This window comes from Taudactylus pleione, unplaced genomic scaffold (assembly GCF_031769625.1).
Source record: "Taudactylus pleione unplaced genomic scaffold, aTauple2 ptg000129l, whole genome shotgun sequence".
NCBI lineage: Eukaryota > Metazoa > Chordata > Amphibia > Anura > Myobatrachidae > Taudactylus > Taudactylus pleione.
Genome location: NW_028284531.1, coordinates 9431897 through 9452459, shown reverse-complemented (window position 1 = coordinate 9452459; position 20563 = coordinate 9431897). Strand labels below are relative to the sequence as shown.

General features: G+C 46.1%; 1 protein-coding gene across 3 annotated transcripts in view; it reads right to left on the bottom strand.

The window, feature by feature from the left end:
• PDE8A (phosphodiesterase 8A) overlaps window positions 1-20563 on the bottom strand; it is a 391617-nt gene that overhangs the window by 114329 nt on the left and 256725 nt on the right. For all 3 annotated transcript variants that reach the window (XM_088472833.1, XM_088472831.1, XM_088472832.1), the window contains exon 4: window positions 2380-2436. In XM_088472833.1, the coding sequence (XP_088328959.1) occupies window positions 2380-2436 (57 nt within the window). The remainder of the gene's footprint in view (window positions 1-2379; window positions 2437-20563) is intronic.

The window sequence follows — 20563 nt, the reverse complement described above, 5'->3', positions numbered from 1 at the left end:
CGCATTGCGTCATGCATCTGCCCTTAGTGAGCCACAATAGTAACAACTACAGAATTACAATATTCTTTCTGCCTCTTATGGGGATAGCTTTCGCAGCGTCACATCTTGTAAAAACTAGATCTTGTGTTGCAGAACAGGATATTTTATGTGCACAAATCCCAATATGATAAACATAGTCTTGATGTTCACTTTCTCTAAATGTTCTAGAAATGTTCTTAAGCAGTATTTTAGGAGAAACATGTAAATGTAATTAATGAAATTGATGGTACCAAAGTGATAATGTGCAGGAATACAGTATTAAGGGGCCTATTCATCATCACTTAATGTTTACAAAAGCAGGTGAAAATGAACATTTTCACCTGCAATTGTAGAAATATCAGGCCATTCATCAAGAAGGTAAAACAATAGATATCATATATCTCCTGCTTACCTTCCTCTGGTGGAATGGCCCGCTGTCCCCATACACAAGTATGGAGACAGAATTGGCAAATGCTCCCACTCCGGGTTCGCAACCCGCATGGCCCCTGTCCAATTCCTTCCGCCGGATGTCGGGGCTCTTGTGCACATGCGTGACCTGTAGGTCACGCATGCGCACTAGCATCACTGCTCCGAAAGGCGCGATGAAAAGTTTCGCAGTGATACACTTCGGGGAGACAGCTGATTTTCGGATCAGCTGTCTCCGCACCAGAGCAATGATGAATTACTCCGGCACTCGCATCAAATTAGAATGTTAATTATCGGGGACCGCGATATAATTGACATCATGAATAGACCCGCATGTGTTTTTACTTTTGTACAAATCACCTGTCACCCTGCCAATGTTTACTTCTCACATTAGGTATCCACATACACCATCTTATGAGCTAAGGCTAGGCAGACAGATAGGTGCTACCCATCTGCATTATTCAATGTTTTGTAAATGAGCCTTAATAAGGGGATGTAGTTATGAGACTGGCGGTCGCAATGTCTCCAGTCTCAATACCGACAGGGAAATCCCGACAAGGGACTTAAGATAGGCGCCAAAATACTGACGCCTATCTTAATCCCGACCAGAACGCCGAAGGCTGCCAGCCCAAATGAGGTAAGTCCGGGGCGCCATTAGCATAAGCCACGGGGGGGAGGGGGTCAGGTTTAGGGACCATAGCAGGGTTAGATTTTGGAGGGAAGGTTAAGGTTAGGCACCCCTAGGGGGGAGGGTTAGGGTTAGGCACCACTGGGGGGGGGTGTTAGGGCTAGGCATTAAGGGGGAGGGTTAAGTTTAGGCACGAAGGGTGGAGGGTTAGGTTTAGGCACTAACGGGGAGGGATAGGGTGCGGGGTGGGGAGGGTTAGGGTTAGGCTACAGTAAGGGAAGGTTAGGGATAGGGGGGGAAGGGTAAGTATACTTATCCGACCCCTGTCGGGATAACAACCATCAGGATGCCGCTATCTGTATTCTGACAGGAGGCATGCCGACAGCTGGCATTACATACCCATTCCTTAATAAGTACCGCTCCTCTAATTCTAAACTATGGCGAATATAAACTTTTAGAAATGTGGCTGTGCCCCAGCAGGTTTCATGCCATAGCACAGCTAGTGGTGATTAAAGTGCCCAGGTGTCCATACACAGCGAACACAGCCATTTGTGGGCTGATCAATATACATGAGAATACAGCTTATTAATTCACAAGAAAGCAGCACTTCATTCATTTTAGAAAGGCCTCATAAATTTTAGTAGTGAAGTCCTTTAGTGTTGAATTAATAAGCTACATTCTTCTGAATAGTAGGTGGAACTGACAAAATGGCTGCCTCCACTATTTGTTGATGACCATCCTACAAGAAGCAATCATGTTATTTTCAGTGTAAACAAATGTGGATTCTCCAGCCCAAGTTTTCAGTTATGCCTTTCTTAGGTTACACAGCCACTGGTGTTAAAAATATACATTTTACAAGCATTTTAATGCAAGTTATGCACATATATATACTGTATATACATATGAGTACATAAAAGTCATAGTACTAATTGAGAACGTACATATTTGCTTTACTATGTGTGTCTTTAGCTTACGTTGCAGTCTGTTATTTTGTACATTTCAATTCATTTGAAACTTACATTCATTTCAATGGGAACACATTGTAAACATAAGAAGCGTTTACATAATGCATTTGTCTTGAATAAGATAGCAACTTCCGGTTTAGCATGTCTAATAAACACAGAACGGACTTGTAAACCCACTTAAACATTTACACAAAAGCAAAGTGATTTATACAGTATGTGGTCTTAACTATGTTTTAATATATACTAAAAAAAATTCCAAATGCCAATGTTTTCACAGTATAATAAAGGTATTTCTCTACAAAGTTATTAGACTGGATAAAGTTCAATGATGTTGACACTTACCTTCTAACTACAGCAATTATGACACAGTTTTCTGAGGGTTTGGTAGCTCTGATGGACCTAAACGGCAGACAAGAAAATAAAATAACAATGAAAAACTTTTAAGTAAAAAAAAAAATCACATTTAAAAAAGTTAATTTAAACAAAATTCAGTTCTCATAGTGTTCCACTTCATTACCAAATATATGAAACTGAGAAAATGGCCGGTTGTATTAATTAGAGCAACATGTGCTGCTTATAATACCACTGCAGCCAGCTCATGTCAACTCGACTGACAGGTCAGAAGTAAGGACACTTCAAGACGTCCAGCATCTAGGATTGATAATAATGACTATTGCTAATTTATATCACACTACTATCACTGTGCCCTGTAGAGAAAGAGCCTTTTATCAGTATATTACTTATCACAGCACCAGGGATTGACGTCTGCATATTTACATTACACGCTGCCAGGATTTGTTAATACAGTGAGAAAGCGAAGGATTTATCACTTCAAAAAAAGACACTTCTAACAATTCCTTGATTTAAAAATAATCAAATAAATAATTCTTGCTTCATATTCTGTATACTCATATACTGTATACTCATACCCGTTTACAAAAAAACATGAAAACATGTTATATTATTATTTTATAAAAAATGTCAACTAAAATACTTTTTGTTTTTCTTCCAAATAACATGACGACTATATGTAAATACTGCTTAATTTCTGTGGGCTTAATTTACTGGTTTATTTTCAGCATTAAGGACACCTACTGTACCTAAACTTTACATGTTTGAGAATTCTAGTAAAAGCATGTAAATGGGTTTAGGAATGGAAAAATCCACCCCCCGCAGGGTCTGCCTAGTAGTGGCAGTGACTTCCCATTCTAAGCGCTCCCCTGCTAATCACATGATGGATATGCAGTCCCTGGAGGAGGAGTTTTCATCCCCTGGGACTGGTGGTGCGGACTGAAATTAGCAGTGTTCTCCATGGGAGGCCACTCCCCTGCTATAATGGCAGCCCTTCCCAGTTCCTAGGAGCAAGCCGGCTTGTTTATTTGTGCGCATACACGGGATCACAATCCTGCGCATTCGCACAATTACAGACCCCAAGTCAGCAAAGGCAGGAGCTGCGGCGTTTGCACTTTGTGCTCAGAAGTGCTGGCTTTGCAATGCGTTTTTTCTCAATTGCTAGCTTAATTTACTTGCATTTGCCCTTTACATTTACTTCCGGTCTCCCACCTTACAGCAAGTGCAAATTAACCATTGCAAAGGCAAACATGTGCAGTGTCAGTGGGGAGGAGTAGGACTACAGCAGAAGCAAGGGGTGCGAGTGCTATGTGAATTGCCAATAGAGGTTGCCCAACTCCCAGGCTCCCATTCAAAGCCACAATTTAAAATTATATTTTTTGAGGGTGAAATTAGCTTCCATATGCAAGGGGTCTGAGTGGGACAACCGTGACTCCGACCAGCCATAGAAGGAATTTTCTCTCTGCTTGCTAACTTCTAGTGTAATCAATAAGGAAGAGAGGGGCATGTGAGACCTCTGACTACTGTAGTTGAGTTCACACACAACGGCTTTAATATTACATGCTCAATGTGTCCTACTCAAGTCACTTTAACATTGATATTTCATAAGCAAATAGTCCTGTATACATATACACACTTATCGATAAGTGTTTGTTTTGCTTTGTGTAAATTTGAACACTGCCAGCGATCATAAGTTTTTATAATGGCATTTTTGGGAGTTCTTATTAAATACATACAGTAGTGCACTATGCTGCAGGGAGGCTCTGACAGCATGCTTTGCCTTCTCTCCGTTAAAGAGCAAGCAAAGAGCAAAGTGCAAGGTTTTGGGGGAGATGATTCAAGCATTGGAGAGAGATAAACTGGAGAAGTTGCCAAAAGAAACCAATCAGCTTTTGTCATTTATATAACACAGTCTATGAAATGACAGTAGCACATTGGTTATTTTAGCCAACTTCTCCACAGCTTGATACATCTCCCCCTTTAGGATAAATTCAATTAGGAGTGAGTATGCAAAAGCGAGTGTGTTACATGAAACTTGCATACATCATGTGTATGCGTGCACTCGAGAAATGCAACATTCAATTATAAATGACAATTCACGGTACTTGCAGCCAAGTTGTGCAACGTCTACAAAAAGCAACATGGGAGAAGTGCATGAAAAAGTGTGAAAACCATCCTGGATCCCCAAATAATTGGCAATTAGAATAGCAGGACCATATAGAAGGCTGACAGCGGGGCCGCCATCAGGGGGGACTGCCGGGCCTTCTGTCCTGGGCCCGGAGAGATAGGGGGCTCAGGTGGCAGCGGCGAGGAAGAGGATCGGTGCTGCTGCATTTGCACTACTATGGAGCCGGCCGCGAGCCAATCACAGCTAATGGAACGGCAGCCAATCCGGGGAAGCCAATAGTATTCAGCTGGCCCGCGAGCCAATCAGAGCTTGCGGAACAGCAGCCAATCAGACGCGGCTGCTCCTGATTGGCTGCTGTTACGCGAGCCAATCACAGCCGGCTCCATACTTTTCTTGCGGCAACGCAGATGCTTTTTCTCCGGCTGCCACCCGGTGCATTGCTCGCCGCTGCCACCCTGACCCCTTTCTCAGATAATTGTATGTTTGTGTTGTCCCTGTCTTGTGCCCCCAGTCGAATACAGCCAGCCTTCCCTAAGCCCTCTCCTTCCCAGCCATCCTTCCTTGCATGCCTACCCCCCAGTCCAGTCAGCCTTCCCTGCACTACCTCCCCCTTCTAGTCCAGCCAACCAGCCTGTCTTCCCTGTCCTAGTCCAGCCAGTCTTCCCTGCGGCACCCCTATGTCTAGCCAGCCTGCCAGCCTTTTCTGCCCTCCCTCTCCCCTAGGCCAGCCGGCCTTCCCTGCCCTTTCCCCCAGCAGACCAAACCATCCTTCCATGCCCTTTGCCACCCCAATCCACTTCCCTGCCCTGTGCCCCCCATTAATATCCAGTCTTCTCTACCATGTGCCCCCCCTCCACCATGTCTAGCCATCCCTGATTTACACACCAATTGAGGCACCATCCCCGAAGTAGCTCCACCCACATTATCCACAACTCCACCCAAATCTGCCCTATACCCCAGGGGGCCCTGCCTATTTTGTCAGTACCGGGCCCCAAAATTTCTTTTGGCTGGCAGTGGCCATAACGAAAGTATTGAAGATTCCTAAAAGGTGTCAAATGGCTGATTTTTGCACTTTTTAATTTTATTAATGGTTGAAAAATGATAGCAAGTGTTTTTCAGCACATTAGTCTTTTCAACATTTTGGGTTACAGAAACATGTCTGTATAATAACTTTTCAAGATTGTAAAAAATTAGAATATACACTTTTTAGCTGTCATCAATACAACATCTCCACATACTTGTCCTACATCATTTACACCTCTACATACCTTTCCTACATCATTTACACCTCTGCATACCTGTCCTACATCATTTACACCTCTACATACCTTTCCTACATCATTTACACCTCTACATACCTGTCTTACATCATTTACACCTCCACATACCTTTCCTACATCATTTACACCTCTACATACCTGTCCCACATTTTTACATGTCCACATACGTGTCACTCATCATTTACACCTCCACATACCTGTTCCACATAATTTACACCTCCACGTACCTGTCCTACATAATTTACACCTCCACATACCTGTCCCACATCATTTACACCTCCACATACCTGTCCCACATCATTTACACCTCCACATACCTATCCCACATCATTTACACCTCTACATACCTGTACCACATCATTTACAACTCCACATACCTGTTTCACATCATTTACACCTCCACGTACCTGTCTCACATCAATTACACCTCCACATACCTGTCCTACATCATTTACAACTCCACATACCTGTCCCACATAATTTACACCTCTACATACCTGTCCCACATCATTTACACCTCCACGTACCTGTCTCACATCAATTACACCTCCACATACCTGTTCCACATCATTTACACCTCCACATACCTATCCCACATCATTTACACCTCTACATACCTGTACCACATCATTTACAACTATACATACCTGTTTCACATCATTTACACCTCCATGTACCTGTCTCACATCAATTACACCTCCACATACCTGTTCCACATCAATTACACCTCCACATACCTGTTCCATATTATTTACACCTCCACGTACCTGTCCCACATAATTTAACCCATTTTTGAGATTTTTAAAGAAATTCACCTGGAACTGACATGTCATTATTGGCCAAATTATGATTTTAAAACCCCTCCAAGTGTGTGATTATTAATTTGGAGGGATGTACTGTGTCTAGACATTTTTCCTTCAAATAAAGATTTTCCCTACTTTTCTCCTGCTCAGAGTGATGCGCACACAAAATGGGAATCAATGTGAGTTTGGAATTGAATTGCAGATACAAATTGCGGTGCAGGACCAACTCACACCTAATTGAATTGACCCGTTTGTCTTTCTTTTTACAGCTGTTGTTTTTAATCCACACGTGTACAAGACTATTCCAGAACATAACTCATTTCATGTCAGCTCTGCAGGCCACATGCAGATTGATTAGAAACAACTTTAATGTAGGATTATTTCTCCGCCACAAGGCAGGAGAAAAGTTAATACACTATTATTGTTATTGTTATTAGTTTTTGACAAAAAAAAAAAAGACAGAAGACCAAAACAATGTTTAATGACATGGGACCTGATTCAGAGATGAACGCTAATGCCATAGCAGCTGCGATTTCGCACTGAACGCTGCTGCGAATACATGCTAATAGTTACAAAGCTTAACCAAGCATAAGAACGCCCGCCGCTGCCTTCACATATGCTTACGACGTTGCTTACCTGCGTAAATATCGGTAGCATCAGCGCACATCGTACGGTCATCTGACTCGGCAGCTCTCCTAACACGCAAATGGCTCTTATGCTGTAAATGGTCAGACACGCCTGCGTTTTATTAACCACCCCCCGTTACATCACCCAAATGCTGACTAACTGTCACTCACTTTGCAAATGGATCCTCCATGTGTGCGGAATCGCAGGACAATCGCAGCACGTGCAAAGCATGGCTTATATACATGCGCAATGGCAAACAATCGCTCGATCTGTGAAAAAATCGCATTAGCGTCCATCTCTGAATCGGGCCCTTGGTGCATGGTGCACAAAAGTGCTGTAACACTACCAAATAATTAGACTACATATATTTAATAAAGGTTGATTTTGGTTGATTTTTTCATTTTGGTATATGTCTGGTCGATTTTCATTCGATTTTGTAGATGAGGGATTTACTAAATGCAAAATCGACTATAAAATCGAATCCCGACCAAAACTGAACATCGACCAAACATCGATACTTTTACATAGACCATTACAGAATCCCCTCATTTACTAACAGTCGACTTGGAAGTCGAATAAAAATCGATTTCAAATCTGACTTTCAAACCACCCAAAATAATACACCTGCCTGAGACAGGTGAGCTTGGGAGAAGCATACACAGATCACTATGATCTGTGCATGCTACTTAGGGTAAAATGCAGCTAAATAGTAATTTAACACTAAATTTTCACTAGGGAGAATTTTTACACTATGAATGTGCCCCTTAACTACAGTGCTGCTATCCACCAGATGGTTGCAAAGGCCAACCCCAGGAACAAGACAGCTTTTTGGAAGTGTGAGACACTACACTCTCTCCACCGCTGCTCTATTGATATTCACAGACTGTAGCCCCAAGCCACCTCTAATTTTCGAGCCTTGAACCAACAGCATGGTAGGAGTGGATATAGAAGCTTCCAACCGCGGAATGTCTAATGCTTCCAGCTGGCTTTCAAGTTCACAGTCCCTGGTAACTTTGAACACTGGCATCTCTGGTTTGCTGGGGGCTAGGGACTAGCTGCAGGTATCCCTCAGTAGACACCAGCCGCAGTCCAGGTTAGTTTCAGGTAGTGTAATGCGGACCGCAGTGAGTACTACTCGGTGGCGGTGTAGTACTCACCGCCACCGAGTAGGTGATGGAGCTCACTCATGAGCTCCTTCTGCCTGCTCCCACAGTGGGTGATGGGATAGATGTCATGACGCCTCTCCCATGATGCTGAGCGGGCAAGGCGGATGGGGGAGCGGACAGCAGCGGGCGCATGAGCAGGGAATCAGGTAAGTGTTGTTTTTTTTTGTGTCTGTGACTGTGTATATGTAAGGGGTACTACATAATGAGGACCACTACTGGGGGCACTACATAATGAGGACCACTACTGGGGGCACTGCATAGGGGGACCACTACTGGAGGCACTGTATAAGGAGCACTACTGGGGGCACTACATAATGAGGACCACTACTGGGGGCACTGTATATGGGGCACTACTGGGGGCACTGCATAAGGGGACACTACTGGGGGCACTGTATGAGGGGGACCACTACTGGGGGCACTGTATAAGGGGCACTACTGGGGGAACTGTATAAGGGACACTACTGTGGGGTACTTTATGGGGCACTGTATAAGGGGTACTACTACGTGGGGCACTGCTACTGGGGACATTGCATAAGAGGCAGTACTAAAGTGGGCATTGCAAAAGGGGCACTACTACTGGGGGTATTAAGATACATATGGAAAGGAATGTTCCCAGAGTGACGAGAAAGGGTGGTGTGTCATGTTGACACGACCCATTTTCAAGTGGTCACGCCCATTGTGGCATGTGGCCACACCCTATTTTTCACCACGCAGGCACATAGGGGCACCTCCATTTTCCATCTTGCTCTGGGCTCCAAGTACCCTAGTTATGCCACTGTTAAAAGTACCCCCATGTAAAAGACAAAAAAAGTGAAATGAAAAAAAAAAAAGTAATACCAAAAATATTTATAGGATACAAACATTAACAAATTAGTTAATAAATGATTCTATGTATAACTGAAACAGATGCCAGGTCATAAGGTGATAAAATATCTGGTCATGAAGTGGTTAAAGTATAGATAAATATACAATTTTGCAGAAGCTGGCACTGCATACAGATCAGGGGCATGGTCAAGCTGATGAGGTCTGTTACTGGGACTTGGACTGATGGTGTTGGCAAGGTGGACTGGGGGCATCACCATGTACCAATTGGTTATTAGCAGTGGCGGCTCCAGAGGTGGAGCTGCAGTGTAGTCCAAAATTCAAAGAGGGAAGCCACACCAACTGCAATATTTGGCAGTGTTGGGAGTGGCAGTTGGTGTGGCTCCCATATTGAATTTTGGACTGTGCTGCAGCCCCACCTCTAGAGCCACCACTGGTTATTAGGAATGGTGGTATGTACACATTCTTCAGGTGACAGCACATGAGGTTTGTAAACAGTAAGTAATGGCTACCCATACTAAAGGGTCTGGCGAACCATAATTTGGGTTCCAAACCAAGGGTTAAGAATTGATGCCATAAAGGATCAGTGTGGTTACATAAGCACAGACATAATGCAGTACATGTAATGCAGGCAACTTTCTGGAGATAGGGGCATGCAGCAGAGTGTGACACAATTGCCAGCAGAACTGCATAAACAAGCTCTAAGGGTGGTGTCAAACGCCGGCTTTCAGCGCCAGTGTGTTTCCAGCTAGAAAGAGCTACAATTCATAGCGCTCGGTTGCTCCCGTGCTGATACACTAAAGTGAAGGGAGAACTCTCCTCCCAGTCACATGGTAGTGATTAAGCTCTGAAGAGGCTGCATTGTAATGTCTTCTGACAGTAATCGCTCCCCTTCACTTACATGTGTCAGCACGGGAGTGATCGAGCGATAGGAGAGCTCTAGCTGGAAAAATGCCAGCGTTGAAAGGACCCATCTGACATCCATCATAGACTTATGAAAAACAATTAACTGATTGGTTGCTATGGGTTACAACACATTTGAATGATGAAATGCATTTTCAACTGCTGTTTTTGTAGCAACTAGTACTTAGCTACAATAGAAACCTTCAAATTACGATTGACTTGAGAGGTCTTCAGTGTCTGAGATCGCCCTTGACAGCAACATGTTATCACAACTGTACTGGTTGCATGAGCTTGCGCACATAGGAGTCAATGCAGAGTTGCACGTACAGTAAGTACATTTTGTGGATGGATCTTGCACTTTTTAGCACTGCACATACTTTCCCCTGTAGCCAAGCGCACGCATTTATAGCTGATTCGTACACATCACAGTCGCATCTCCACTTGCCAGGGTGTGATTAGGGTCATTCCGCCTGAGCATAGCCATGTGCTCACGTTGGGTTCTGACCAGTGGCGGCTTCAGAAGTGGAGCTGAAGCGCAGTCAAAAATTCAAATAGTGGAACCACACCAAATGCCAGTGAGTCCTGGCCGGTGATTAAACTCACTAATGTGTATTATCATGTTACCATATAATAACCTTCTTAAATACAAAGTAACTTAACCTCTAAAATAAAGACACAGACAAGTGTTGGCGTTTAACAAATTTTGTCAATTTCTTTTTGGCAAGTCATTACATTTTAAACTATAAGTTAATAATAATGGTGACGGCACAAAAAGAACGCACAGTACAATAACAACCAAACAGCTCAAACACACACACAAGTCAAGCATTGGTGATCAACTCTCCTTTACCTTTAAACCACCCAGGTGGTATAGCCATTTCCCGTCCAGGACAATTGGCTGTCGCCTTATTCCACTTCAAGGAGAGTGCACCCACTAAGCCTAACTATTAACATAAACTAACTCAAAGTGCCGTTTTTTTCTCCACACAAAACAACAAACTCAAACAAAAATGGGGAGGGAGAGTGGGAAAAACTGGAACAAAGAGGCAAATCACACTACTTCTTCCCACTAAATACACCTTAACCACTCCCTCTGAACTACTTATTGGCTGCCTATCAAAACTAAACTTAAAGGGGCAATAACCAACACCTTATTACAATGGCAACACTCCAAACACTCATGGTTTAATGTCCCTGATGCTTAATTGTCAGCCTTCGGGCTAACTAAACTCACTAAATATAATATATAATAACCTTCTTAAATACAATGTAACTTAACTTCTAAAATAAAGACACAGGCAACAGTGTTGGCATTTAAAATGTAATGACTTAAAATAAATAAATAAATTGACAAAAAATTTTAAACTATGAGTTAATCATAATAATGGTGACGGCACAAAAATAACGCACAGGACAATAATAACCAAACAGCTCAAACAAACACACACACAAGCCAAGCATTGGTGATCAACTCTCCTTTACCTTCAACCACCCATCCAGGTGGTATAGCCATTTCCCCGTCCTGGACAATTCCCTGTCTCCTTACTGGACATCAAGGAGAGTGCACCCACTAAGCCTAACTATTAACATAAGCTAACGCAAAGTGTCTTTCTTTTCCGCCAAGCGTGGCCTAAACCGATGCACCGCGACCATAACTCAAATCTTTAACCAGAAACACATCAACCAGCAAAAGAAATAAAAAAATGCCTTCCAGAAAAATAGCCAAACCCGCAGGACTAAAGATGCACATTATCTCCACAATACAAATGTGCATACCGGAATTGAATCAACACATGTTCCACTACACCACAACTATTCTCAAACATGTACCTCACCAATGCAGTATTGACCTTCCTCCTAGCCACATTCAACCGCGCACCAGAACCAGCATTCCTCCAAACACTCCTATGGACCACACCAACTTAAGGACCACGCCAACTTGAGGAAGGCATGGCTTCTGCTATCAAATGGAAGTCCCTAATGACAACAGAGCACAAATCCAGGGCAGTGTGCTGACCTAAATCATTCCCACCCAGATGCAGTACTTTATAACACGGAAAGAAAACATAAACAAAGCAGCGAATCACAGACACACTATACCGACAAGACATGGAACCATAACAAAGAGGTGGGAAGGGGGAGGGTAGCAACGTAGCTAACCAGACCTGAGGCAAAAAAAACATAAAAAACCCCTGGAGTAAACGAACAATCATGCCATATCATATAATTCAGAAGCCAATTGGGCCCCCGGGGGAAAATAAAAAATTCATTATAGACTCCCGCAGTAGGTCAGCGAGTGGTTAGGCCTCTGTTGAGCTACGTTGGAACAAAACAGCGAAACCCGGACGAATTTAGCGTCGGAACGCAGCATAACGCCACCGACCAAGGGATTGGATATCCCCGTCGGATAAGCCAGCAGAAGCCGCAGATGTAGCAGCTCCTATTCTAAATGAGTGAGTACTGAACTCACTCGGCTTTTAGCCCTAAAGATGCCAAACAACGCTTCAAACATGACAAAACGTGCATCAACCATGCCCCATCCCAATCGCCATGCATCTGCTCAAAGGCGCGCACCAGCGCAACCGGATATACTGCAGGAATGGGCTATGGTTGAAGTGAAAACCAGCGCCCTATACCAGCCTGGTCCATCTTGGAGCACCATATAAGGCATAGCATCGCGTCTGGGTGTACAATTACGTCCGCAATAGTGAGTGGTGGGTCAGCCCTCTTAGAGGGGGCAACTAATTCGCGAAACCAAAACGGTCCATGAAGCGCCATGGTAAAACCTTTTTGAAACAGCATGCATTCAAAAGCTGAAAAAACAAACTGAAGGGATCACAGCCACCAAGAAAAGCAACATGGACATAACAATGGAACGCCTGCAGTAAACTGCTGTAGGGGTTGACCTGGACCAACCCCTTTAGGCCCTTGAAATTCTGAAGGATCTGGAGGGGCCGTTCCTGTCATATAACGCACAGAAAAGCGACACGCCTGTTAAATTACACCGTACCACAGCAAGCGAGCGTCCTTGCGAATACAGACCCCAAATAAAAGCCAGCATGACTTGCTGCAAGCTCTTACGTGCCTGAGCCACCGAACCTGGAAATGCTCCCATTCCAGCCATCCCACCTGATAACAGCGCAATGTCCTGGAGGCATGGCTCTCAAAGCTAATTCCTCCATGCCAGCCTGGTGATCTGCCAAACATAAGGAGGACACAGGTCACCGGACAGATCAGCCTGAGAGGCTAATTCCCTGAAACCAAAGCCAGTCGAATCGCGACAGTGCATCCACAATTCCATTCTGTACACCAGGCACATGCCTGGCAATAAAATGGACATTAAGCAGCAGGTACCGTAGAATAAGTCTCGCTAGCAAACGAACAACCGGAAGAGAGGACAAATTCTGACGGTCAATCGCATGGACTACGCCCAGGTTATCGCATCAAAAATTATACTAGCAAGGTGCAGCACACCATGAACCGTTGAGGTAAACTCCAAAGCCAGTCGAGTCAGCAGTATCAGAAAAAAGTTGCAGCTGAGTGTTACTGCAGGATGGGGCAGGAAAGATACTCACTCCGTTGAACTGATAAAGGAACACCTTCCAAACTCACAAGTCGTGCTTGGTTTCGGCCAGGGCCGGATTAAGGGGGGGTGACAGGGGCTGTCGTCCCTGGGCCCCCACACACCCCCACTAGCAGCGGTGTGCTGTCTGCGCCCACCGCTAGTGTCCCCTCCGCTAATGTAGTGTAGACCGCCCAGTGAGCGCAGCCACACTACACAGTTACATACACACAGCCGCCGTCGGCAGCTGTGTGTATGTTACAGCAGCCGATGAATTTCAGACAGACTCTCATTGGCTGCTGCACAACGGAGGGAGCCGGCTGGAGCTCACTCATGAGCTCCGCCTTCCGGCTCCCCCCGCAGCGTGTGTTGGGAGAGACGTCATGACGCTGATGTCTCTCCCATACTGAAGGAGAAGAGCCGGGACCCGGAGCTGACTGTGGCGGACGCGTCAGGACCGGCGATTCAGGTAAGTTGTGATTTTTTTTTTTTATTTGTGTGTGTGTGTGTGTAAGGGGGCCGCTACAGAGGGCACTGCATGGGGGGGGCCGCTACAGAGGGCAGTGCAGAGGGGGGGCCGCTACAGAGGGCACTGGGGGGGGCGCTACTAGGGTCAGTGCATAGGGGGACTACTACTGGAGATACTACTACTGGTGGCAATGCATAGGGGGGGACTACTACTTTGGGCACTATATAAGAGGCACTGCATTGGGGGGGACCACTACTGGAGGCACTATATAAGGGACACTATTGGGGGATTGTATAGGGGGACCACTACTGGGGGCATTATATAAGGGGCACTGCATAGGGGGGGACCACTATTGGGTCTGGGGCACTATATAAGGACCACTACTGGGGGACTCTGTAGGGGGACCACTACTGGGGCATTATATAAGGGGCATTGCATTGGGAGGAACCACTACTGGGTCTGGGGGCACTATATAAGGGACACTACTGGGGGACTCTATAGGGGGACCACTACTGGGGCATTATATAAGGGGCACTGCATAGGGGGGGACCACTACTGGGGGTCCCCCCTATGCAGGTCTGGGGCACTATATAAGGACCACTACTGGGGGCATTATATAAGGGGCACTGCATAGGGGGACCACTACTGGCTGCACCGAATAAGGGGCATTACTACAGGTGGCACTGCATAGGGGGGACTACAACAGTGGGCACTGCATATGGGGGACCATTACTGGGGGCACTGCATAAGGGGCACTGCTACTGGGGACATTGCATAAGGGGCACTACTACAGTGGGAATTGCAAGAGGGGCACTACTACTGAGGTGAATAAAAAGAAAAAAAATGTTCTTAGGGTGACGAGAAACTGTGGTATATAGGGGCCCCCACAAGTTTGTTGCCCAGGGGCCCCCACAGACCTTAATCCGGCCCTGGTTTCGGCCGTTAAACGTACAAAATAATGGGGGCGGAGGATGCCTGCAATACTCCTTTCCAATCTCTGGCAGAAGATCCTCCTGATGAGAATGACCCTGCAGGCAAAAGTAGAAAATCCACAGCATGGACTGCACCTGACGCAGGGTGAGTTTACCCACGCCTAACGCAACCAAACTAGACCCGTGCAACTTGTCTAATTTGTCCCGGGGGGCATGACAGCAACCCGCCAAGGAATCGATCTCGACACCCAGGAAGGAGAGCTGCGTCAGTGCCCTTCCGTTTTCTCGCTTGATACGGGGACCCCGAAAAAAGGCAAACCACGACTACATTGAAAGTAGGAGGTTACCGCAGCGAGGGTACCAATGCACAGGAAATCGTTGAGGTAGTGAGCCACCCCGGCCTCCCCTGTGCCAGCAACAACACACCCATGCAGAAATTTGCTAAAACGCTCAAAAAAGGAGTACGATACGGAACAGCCCATAGGCAAGCATTTGTCTATGTAGAAACCGTCCTGCAGGCGAAAACCTATAAATCTAAAAGAATCCGGGTGTAGGGGCAATAGGCAGAAAGCTGATTCCACATCAACCTTAGCCAACAAGGATCCTGGGCCAGATACCTGAGTCAGCTCCAAATCCTGGTCGAAGGACAGATACTGCACACGACACAATTCCGAAGCAATAGCATCATTGACCAAGGATACATGTAAGTAAGACAGGTGCTGAATGAGCCTACATTTACCTGGTTCTTTCTTGCGGACGACACCCACAGGAGAGAGAACCAGGCCTGCCAAAAAAGGAGGGGGGTTGGGAGAGGACCTGCCATCCTTCCCAGCTCCACCTCTTTCCTGACTTTCGCAAGCACTACATGCGGCAGCTCCGACAGACTTAAAAAAATTTAAAAAAATTTCGGGGGGGGGAGGAACCGTGAGAAACAGGGCCAGAAATCGACAAACGAAACCGTCGCGAAAACCCTAAAACAAAAACTCAGCCACCTCCCTATGGGGATACAGGACCTCATTCAGAGCCGCTCGCTCGCTAGGAGCGATTTTCGCCCGTCTGTGCATGCGTCTAAGTCGCAGTGCGCGTGCGCAAACTAGCGTCTGCGATGTACAATCGAACACTAATAGTACCCAGACAGGACGCTACTTTGAGGGACAGATTGCGCCGTTTGTGGGTGGTAACAGGGGAAGGTGCTGGTGCTTGTGAACGGGGGAGTGGTTGTGCGAACGCAGGCGTGTCTGACTGTCAGAACGGCGTTTAATGGGTGTGCATAATTAGCAAAGTAGCATCATTGCACAAGTGACTTGGTTGTTTTTTAGCCTAAACTGCTCGCAGTGCTTGGGATAGGTTAGGTCAACCCCAAGCGCTGCGAGCAGCTCAGATGGCCCTCGATGTTCACGATTAATCAGACTCTTCCCGGAGATGACGTGTGCTGCGAGTGACAGGTGGGAGGTTTTATAGTTCAGCATACGCTAACTGCCATCGCTCACTAAGACGTAGAGGGCGTCCTTACAGCGCAAAGAGCGAACGCTTGATTTGCATATCTGGCCGCTTTTTGCAAGCGAGCGATCGCATCTTGCAAGCGGCTCTGAATGAGGTCCATAATCATAGCCAGCCCCACATATGACCGAAGTGTATAGAGGATGCCGCCCTACGTAGATCCGCCACCGGCAGCTGGACAGCCAGGGGCGGTACCGGATTTTGCACAGAAGCAATCGTTTGCAGGGTGAGGCCCCCCACATCAAAGACATGCATACCAGAACCTGCAACGGGCTCCTGACGCACAGCTGGAACCATTGAAGGCATAACACCGGCCTGTTTTTGAGCGACGGGGGGAAGGGGGACCCCGAAAAGGAAAATTGCAGGCACCTAGGGGCGGGTACTGAAAAGGTGATGGCCGGCTGAGTCCCTCCAGCCAAACATCCACATCCTGGCAGCCAAAATCAATGATCGAGGATCAAAACTGCTTATGCTGAAATTACTCGTCATATGTCCTCCAGGAGGAGTCACTCACAGAACGAAACATAGAATTCATCAAATTAAGATACCTGATGACATTCAAGTATTCCTGAGGGCGGGATTCCAGATAGCACACCACGAATATAAAGAAACCCACCTGACAATTATGGTATAAGCAATATGCCTCCTCCCCCATACCCCTGCATCGCTTAGTCGCCCTGAAAACCTTGTTAGCTTTCACCGTAAGGACAAAAAACAGTAACATATTTGCCCTTGTAAATCATGTCACAAATCCTCCGACGCAGCCCTCAAAGTACCGCCGTATTATCGTAATGTTCCACTCCACCCTTAGATGCCCCGGAGAAACCGAACTGTCCTTACTAGATGAGCGTGATCACCGGGATCTACGATGAGAATGACATCGGCGGCCGCCTTCTGCCTCTATCTCCCGAGCTATCAGTATCAGAGCTGGACGAGGTGGACGAGAAACACCAGCTTACTATACCTTCGAGCAGGCGCAATGGACTCACCAGGAGGACCGGAACAAGCACCATTACAGACACATTACTGGTCGCAGCAGGCTCGTCCGCTGTCCGTCGAAGGGGTACAGCAGCAACACCGGCAGACATGGGGGCTGCAAAATACATAAAAGGTGTAGGTGTAGCAAAAATAGTAGAAGGTGGGGAAATGGGGGTCTGAACACCCAGCGCAGTGAGAAGCTGGGCATCCAATGGGCCCAGCTGCCCATGAACCGGAGGAGGCAGTGGGGACAACGATTGAACTGCACGCACACCAGGAGACGCCGCCGCCGCTGATGACAAAGGGTGTCAATATGCAGGCCAGAGATGCCAGCATACGTCCAGAGCCGTGGGAGCCAACGGGCTCGATGTAGGTGGGACCGCAGCTGCAGTGTCGTACAGCCACCCAGGGAGAAACCAGGACCGCCGGAGAAATAATCGATGAACGCTTTGCCAGGAAGAAACTACAACTGTCAACACTAGCGCAGATGGGCAAACACCCTGTATCAAAGCAGTCGCAGCAGCCGGCCGGGATAGAGGGTCCTAACCCTGTTACCTTTCTGGCTACCCACTCTTGCCCTAGACACTAAAGAGGGCTGGCTGTGATAAATAGCAGTGGCCACATCTCCTAGGGCAACAAGCAAATACCCTGGCTACCCACTAGCATACGCATACAGCTGAGTCGAATTATGGCCCCTTATGTTCTGGGGCACCAATGGGGTAGTCTGTGGTACCTGGAAGGTCTACACACAGGCAGCAGCAGCCACCCCAGTATAAAGATGGCGGCCGCGACTCGTGGCAAAGCCACTCCCCCTTCACGGGCCCAAATCCCCTCAGTAACCTGATCAGTGGGGTCAAAGAACACACAGGTGGAGCCAGAGGCAACATGCTCAGCTGCGGCTCCGCCTTGAAAGCACAGCTGTGGCCGTCACCTCAGGCCTAGCCTATGCTGAGGCACAAAGGCCACGCCGGGCACCAGAGGGAGAGGCAATATCGGAGGCGGCGGATAGCGCTGTCAGCCTCCTTACCCCAGAGCCATGGGCAGGGCCGACGGCCGCGGTCACAGCCACAGCTCTGCCAAACTGCGTACGCACAGCCAGTGCCTCAAGCCTAGATCACGGTGAAGTGCATTGGCCGCGAGCGGGTAGGGGTAGCAACGGGAGCCTGCAGAATCCCCTGGCAACATATAAAAGGACGCCAGTCAGGTGGGGGGAAAAGAGGAGCAATGGGAGCGGGACATTATGCACGGCAAGATAGTAAGACAGGGAAAGAAAGAAAGGAATCACAGTGAGGGAAAGAAGACTGAGGAAAAATATGAAAGAATATGGGGAAGAATAAAATAATATGGGGAAGAGAACAAAAGAATAGTAGGAGGGAAGAGATCAGGAGAAGGAAAACAACAGCAAAAGGAGATTTATTCAGGAGATTTGACAGAATGTATTTCTGTGTCCTGGACAAAAACTGGAACAAAGAGGCAGATCACACTACTTTCCCCACTAAACACACCTTAACCACTTCCCACAACCCAGTCATTGGCTGCCTATCAAAACTAAACTTAAAGGGGCAATAACCAACAACTTATTAAAATGGCAACACTCCAAACATTCATGGTTTAATGTCCCTCAAGCTTAATTGTCAGTGTTCGAGCTAACATTTGGCAGCGTTTAGGGGGCTAATGGTGTGGCTCCCCTGTTTGAATTTTGGACTGCGCTGCAGCCCCACCTCTGGTGCCGCCACTGGTTCTGACATTAATTAAAGGAACATTATACAGAAAATACTTATTTTTCATATTTTCAATAGAATATTTGTTTAATTTATACATAGAAATAAAGAGTTGTGTTTGTGTTAGAGATGCTTTGTTGAAATGCTATTGGTTGGCAAAACCGAACATTTATTCTACCATTTTACATGATGGCTGCTGTTTCACTGGTGTCTGACGATAATGTAACCAGTGTCTGGTTCCAAAGCCATACCTGGGACTGCTTAAACCAGCCCTCGGCCGCTCCTTACATAGGGCCTGATGATTAGTTGGATGTACAATATTGTATATTGGATGTAATTTACACTCAAAAAAGCCACACATAAAAATAACATATTTATATGACAATATGCATGCAGGTCTGCAATAGTAGAATACATCACACATACTGTACATACTGTATGATACTTACACCAGGGCCGGATTAAGGCTTGTGGGGGACCTGGGGCAACTAAGTTGTAGAGCCCCCACCAAGCCACACGGAGCCTACCCCCCCTCCCCCTCCACACAGAGCCTACCCCTACTCCTGATTACTTACCTTCTAGTCTGTGTTGTGAATACAGCAGCACAGTCAGCGCTGCTGCATACAGCGCAGAGCGGATCCTGAAGACCGACATCAGTGATCAGCGTCGCAGATAGGATGTGTCACATGATGCTGATGAGGGGACTCGGAAGCCGCTCTGCACTCTATACAGCAGCGCTGACTGTGCTGTGCATTCAGAACACAGATCAGCGGCAGCTCAGCCCCCATCCGGGAACAGGGTCCACATACACATACGCATACTGTATATACACATATATACACACAAAAACACATATATACACATAAACACAAGCATACATATATATACACATAAACACATACATACACATATATACACAAAAACACATATATACACATAAACACAAGCATACACATATATACACATAAACACATACATACACATATATACACAAAAACACATATATACACATAAACACAAGCATACACATATATACACATAAACACATACATACACATATATACACAAAAACACATATATAAACATAAACACATGCATACACATATATACACATAAACACATATATACTCAAAAACACATATACACAACATATATACACATAAACACATACATACACATAAACATATATACACAGAAACATATATACACAGAAACACATACATACACATATATAAACAATAAAACAGAACATATACACTTACATTTAATGCAGCTGCTGTTCCC